Raw genomic sequence first — 5881 nt, 5'->3', positions numbered from 1 at the left:
CCTGCTAATGCAGGGGACATGGGTTCGAGCACTGGTCCGGGAAGATCCCACATGCCGTGGAGAAACTAAGCCCGTGCGCCACAACTACTGACCCTGCGAGCCACAACTGCTGAAGCCCGCGTGCCTAGAGCCCGTGCTCCGCAATAAGAGAAGCCACCACAATGAGAAGCCCGTGCACCACAACGAAGAGTAGCCCTGCTCAACACAACTAGAGAAAGCCCGCACAGCAACGAAGACCCAATGCAGCCAAAAATAAATAAGTTAATTAATTAAAAAAATAAAAGATAAAAACCTATGCTCATATATTTACCCAATGTAAGGTATTTTCTCAATCTATCTTCTACACAGCTGTTTTAAACCTTTTAATTTAAAAAAAAGCCATTCTAATTATTTTAGAGTACTTACTTTGTTAGTTTCACAATTTAAAAAATATAAACTAAAAACCTCAAACGTTGAGAGAGCAAATATGAAAGTTTTTATATCCTTGTAAATACATAATACATAAACAATGCAGAGAGGAGCTGGTAAATGGGAGGAAGAGGAGAAAGATGTTAATCTCCCTATAACTGGAAATTTGCTTTTGCTCTAATCTCTTTTATTGCCAAGGCATGGAACAAAACCACCATACAATTTCCCCCAAGAAAAGTGGAATTCTCCATAAATGTTGACTTCCTAGACCTAAATTTGTGGTTGTAAGTCTTTTGGGGGGTACCAAGCCACCTCAAAAAGTCTAATAAAAGCTCTGAGCTCTGTCCGTGTGAAAATGCGCAAGACACAAAAAATTCTGCATACGAATTTCAGGGTTTTGTAGATTTCCTGATTCCTGTTTAAGAACATCTGATACAATTATAGGAGTTTTGGTGGGTTGTTTTAGGTGTAATGATGATACTGTAGCCGTGTTACAGACATAAAGAAATATTTAAGTTAAGATGGTATAATATTTGGAATTTGCTTCAAAATAACATTGGGTATAGCTGAAACAAGATTGGCCTGAGTTAGTAATTACTGAAGCTAGGTGAGGGAGCCCTGGAAGTTCATTATGTTATTCTCTCTACTTATACAGGTTTGAAATTTTCCAGAATAATAAGTACAAATACATATATATACTCATGTGTGTATATATCTAGACACAAAAAGACTACTAAAGAAATTACACCATTAAAACAGTTGGTTTCAGTGTAGCCAGATCATCAGAGCTTAGGCTTCTGATCTCTCCACAAAACTTTTCCCAGTCTGCTGGGCCACACTTGGTAAACAAAGGGTTGTATCCTCAACAGCACAGCCTGGGAGTCCATGTGGCCACATCCTGTCCTCCATGAATACTGTGGGCATAAACTCCTTCACCGAGAGGCACACAACCTGTGCATCCTGTACCAAGCCTACCAGAGTACTGAATAATACTCACGAATCAAACATTAAAACTGCACCACACAATCTATCAAATAAGAAGTGTCAAGAGATTATATTAAGGACCTACAATACTATTCTGGAAAAACGGGAACTTCATGTTCATTACACTTACCTCGAATTCCAACAATGGCTTGCTAATGCAGCATGCTTAATAAACCAAGAACTCAAAAAAAAAAGTTAGTTTCATATTTAACATAAACAACTGATCCAAACAGATGACAACATATCTCTCTAAAGATCTGAGTTCCAAACATCAGCTTAGACAACATCTCAGACTATCCAAAAGTGTTTCTGTGTTCAAGGGCATAGAATGGGAGCAAATTTAGAGACGTGTTTTTGGTTTGGGTCATTTTGTGAATCAGTCAAGTTCTCATAAAAATCTGTCAGTATACTCAATACAAACATAAATTCACTTCCACCTCACTTAGGTAAATAAATTCACTTCCACCTCACTTCCACCTACTTTATTTGAGTAGGTTCCTACTTTAAACTATTTGATCACTGCTTATAGGTATTAAATAAAGAATTTTAATTCTTCTGTAATCCTAAATAATACTTTCAACATCTATAAAGAAATGGGAGAATAGTCTGGAACCCACCATATTCAAGAAAACAACTTACTTCCATCTTGTACTAAATGCCTTGTAGGAGGTTCTCACTGGCAAGGCAAGAGGCTTCCCTTCTGCAAAAACTTGGCAAGTAACATAGAGGTCAGAACATGTTTCTTGGTACAGTCCTGAAAACTTCAACATTGGGTCTTCTAGAACAGCTTTATAACTCTTTTGTTCTCTCTTCCCTTCCAAACTTCCTCTGAAAGCATAAAAGCAATAATGTTTAGACACACATTTTTAAAAGACAAACACAACAAATACTAAGAGTTTATGGTTATGTCACAGTAACGTTATGCTACCTGAACATTTTCCTATAGATGAAATTAAAGTCATTTTTTCATTTGCTAAAGGTCTCTTAAAATATTAACATGCCTAAGATCATTCCTAACTACATCAACATATTTCTCTATTTTAGGCTTCTTAATTTTAAACCCTGTCATCAACTCTTGTGTCTACCTTCTAGATGTCACCAGCTTTCCAAGCATTAGTTTCATTTTATTAATTTCAAGTTGACCACTTATTCCTGTAGTCTTTCAACAACATTTACTGTACTAAGCATAGAGGTCCAGAAATGAAAGACAAGATAAACAATACAGTGTTACAGGAAAATATTAAGTCCTTGCTCTAGGGAGAAAACTTACTTTTAACTGCATATTTTTTTATGCTTTCATTTTTTTTTTTTTTACTATGTAGATGTATTATCTAATCAGTTCTTTAAATTAAGAAATACAGTGTTTTAAGTAGTAAAAGATATGCATAAAATTATAAAAGAGGTAGGAACATTGCTTGGAAATCAAGATTACATCATATATTGTGCCAGGCATTTTATAGAGACTTTCTTACTTACTTTTCACCATATTACCATGTTATAAATCATGAAGCAGAGACTCAGAGATCAAACTTATTATCCAGGATCACAAAGTAAATAACAGAGCTGAGAATAAAACCCAGGACAGAGGAAGCCAAAGCCAATGTTCTTCCCATTACAGAAAGATATATCAGAAAGTCTCAGGAGCACCTAACGTGGCTTGGATGTAGGGGCCCGTAACCCAGATAGATGCCTGAAATGAGCCTGAACAATATATGAAAGATGAGAACCAGAGGCAGAGAGTCATCCCAGAATAAAAGAACAGCATATACAACTGGAAAAAGGCAAGGTGGTGTGTCTGACGAACTACAGGTTGGTATTGCTAAAGCATAAAGCTCACGTGGAGAAGAAGCTAGAGATGAGAATGAAGTGTAGCGGGGCAATGAAGCCAAGTAGCCACCAAATTCAGTACAGTGCCTCACGCAAAATGAAAATTCAAAAACCTGTTAACTGAACAATTTGAATTGAGAGAAATATAATCAGATTTGTGTTTATGATACTTTGGCAGGAGTATAAGAAAGTAATGGAGAGGTGGGACTGAAAGCAAGATCAGTTGGAAGACTTTCAATCAAAATTAAAAGGAAAAGGGTAGACTAAGGCTAGGGCAATGGGGTTTAAAGGGGGCATGGATCAAAGATACTGAGCAGGTAGATTCAAGACAACTTGTAAAGGATTAAACAGAGAAGGTGAGAGGGGGTGTCTGCATGAATCCATATGACTCCTTTTCTGTCTTAACCAAAATCAATGAATGATGCTAATCATCACCAAAATAGGGTGAGAGAAGATACGAGTTAGAGGGCACGCTAATGATGTCCTCCATTTTGGACAAGTTGCTTTTAAAGTGCTTTGGGACATCCAAAGTGACCATGTCTTGCAGGCAGTTTGATATTCAACTATGGCACTAAGAAAAGAGGCATTAAAGTGCAAGTTTTATTAAAACCACAGAAACAGATGAAAAGGCCTGGGGAAAATAAACAGAATTTTAAAATTTACTATTCTCTGACTATATGATTCTAAACTGATACTTCCTGCCCTCCCCAAAACTAGTCTCAGATGCTAAAAGGTGGTTTGTACTGAATGTTGCCAAACTTCTTATTTATGCTTTATCTTTTCCTCAAAATACTCAATGTGTGTCTGTTAATAATGGACCAGTTTTTTTAAAATTTTTCTTCTTTCCTTTTAATGTTCAAAAGTTTCAAAAAAATGCATTCATATGTCCAAGAAATACTGAGAGGAATAAGACTGAAGGAAAGTCCTTTACCAGATGATGGCAATACAGGTCCTGTATAAACATCTACTAGTGTATGCTGTAAAAATTACTTTAAATGGGTGTGTCAAGTATTATACAATGGTACAGTTTGGCATATTATTCTTACCACCACCACAAAATGAACAGTAAAGGACTTGTCAGAGTTGAAGTAAGTAACTTCTGGAAACAATCATTCAAAGGAGCATCTAATGACTCAGAAAATGTATTTACTACAGGTATGCAGCCTTATGCCTGAGGCACATTTGTTGAATACTGACTAAAACATATGATGAATGATGTTGGGATTAATAGTCTGTGATAATTTGACAGTTTTCACATATGAAAATACATCTATGAGACTGCCAATGGACATAATTTCCAACTTGGTGCTACCTGTTCCCCATCTCAGTTCCATTATTCTCATCTCAAGATGTCATGCCCTGGACCTTTACTTCAACTGTGATACCCCGAAATTTTCCTGCAAGGCTCTCTTCTTGTACATTCTGGTCCCTTTACACCTGGAGCCCTCCTCACCTTTGACTGACTCTCACTCCCAACTTCCCTGGCTAAGCAATGCCAGACTGTCGTAAGATTCAACCTAATCCTCTATCACCTCCCGTGTTTTTAGTACTACCTCCATGTGCTCATCTTATTCTCAGCTACCTTATCTGCCTGTATCTACCTCTCCATAATTTCTTCAGTCTCCATTCCACCTTCCAGCCCCGTTTTAAAGTAAGATCTTCCAATTATTAACGGCAGGACGACGATTTAACCAAGACTTGATTTCTTTATCTGTAAGATGAGACGGTAATAATCCCACAAAAGGTTGCAGTGAACAGCAAAACGCTTTCTTCAAAATAAACCCTGTGGGACTTACGAACTTATTCCTACCTCTGTCCTTCTCACTGAGACCACGTCCTCAGTCCTCGCACACGGCCCCTCTCCAAACTCCCGTGCACCTCCGTTTCCCTGGCTTCAGCCTTCCGGGCCGTCCGCAGGCCGACCATCAAGCTAATAAGCATCTTCTCTCCCCAACCCATAGGCCCCTGCCTCCCCGCCCCTGAAGCTCAGCAATCCCAGTCCCGGTCCCCAGATTCTCTTACATTTTAAGCTGCACGTTGATGTCCAGGTCACAACTGTAGATGTAGTGAAACTTCTCCGCTTCCCCCATGGCACCCCCGGGCAAGAGCAACACCTAATGCTGCAAGCTGGGAACCGGGAGTACTCCGACACTGAACTTGCAGAGCCGCACAACACAGGCTCTTCCGGTTCCGCCTCTCAGCCCTGGCTCCGCCAATCCCTGCCGGGACTGCGACCCTACGCGGCGGAACTCCCCGCCCCTCCAAGCTTTCTTCTGCGCATGTGCAAAGGGAGCCCACCATCTTGCTTGAGTGTAAATAGAATTCCGGAAACGCAGCCTATTTGGTTACATTCCAGACTTCCTGTGTTCTTCCTGTGTTAGCGGTGGTTTGTTTCTTGTTTGTTTTTTGTTGTTTGTTGTTTTTTTAAAGAAAATAAGAAACTGTCTTTTGAGCCTGAGCTATTTCTAAAATCAGTCCAAAAGGAAATGCAGTTCAAAAAGAATTGTCACGGGGTTTTCCTGGTGGCGCAGTGGTTGAGAGTCCGCCTGCCGATGCAGGGGACACGGGTTCGTGCCCCGGTCCGGGAAGATCCCACATGCCGCGGAGCGGCTAGGCCCGTGAGCCATGGCCACTGAGTTTGCGCGTCCGGAGCCTGTGCTCC

General features: G+C 39.8%; 1 protein-coding gene across 3 annotated transcripts in view; it reads right to left on the bottom strand.

Moving 5' to 3' along the window:
- Positions 1 to 5381, bottom strand: part of PIK3C3 (phosphatidylinositol 3-kinase catalytic subunit type 3) — a 174335-nt gene extending 168954 nt beyond the window's left edge. For 2 of the 3 annotated variants that reach the window (XR_002891345.3, XM_028480039.2), the window contains exons 1-2: positions 5242 to 5375; positions 2032 to 2220 (exon numbers count right to left, since the gene is read on the bottom strand). Coding sequence is in view for 2 of the 3 variants with exons in the window: in XM_028480039.2 (XP_028335840.1) it covers positions 2032 to 2220; positions 5242 to 5309 (257 nt within the window). In the remaining variant the exon portion in view is untranslated. Of the gene's footprint in view, positions 1 to 2031; positions 2221 to 5241 lie in introns of all 3 variants that reach the window. The other variant, XM_024120622.1, reaches the window with a different exon arrangement.
- Positions 5382 to 5881: the final 500 nt, after the last annotated feature.

The sequence above is a fragment of the Physeter macrocephalus genome, chromosome 19, assembly GCF_002837175.3.
Source record: "Physeter macrocephalus isolate SW-GA chromosome 19, ASM283717v5, whole genome shotgun sequence".
Classification (NCBI taxonomy): Eukaryota; Metazoa; Chordata; class Mammalia; order Artiodactyla; family Physeteridae; genus Physeter; species Physeter macrocephalus.
The sequence above is the reverse complement of the archived record's forward strand: the minus strand, read 5'-3'. Positions and strand labels throughout refer to the sequence as shown.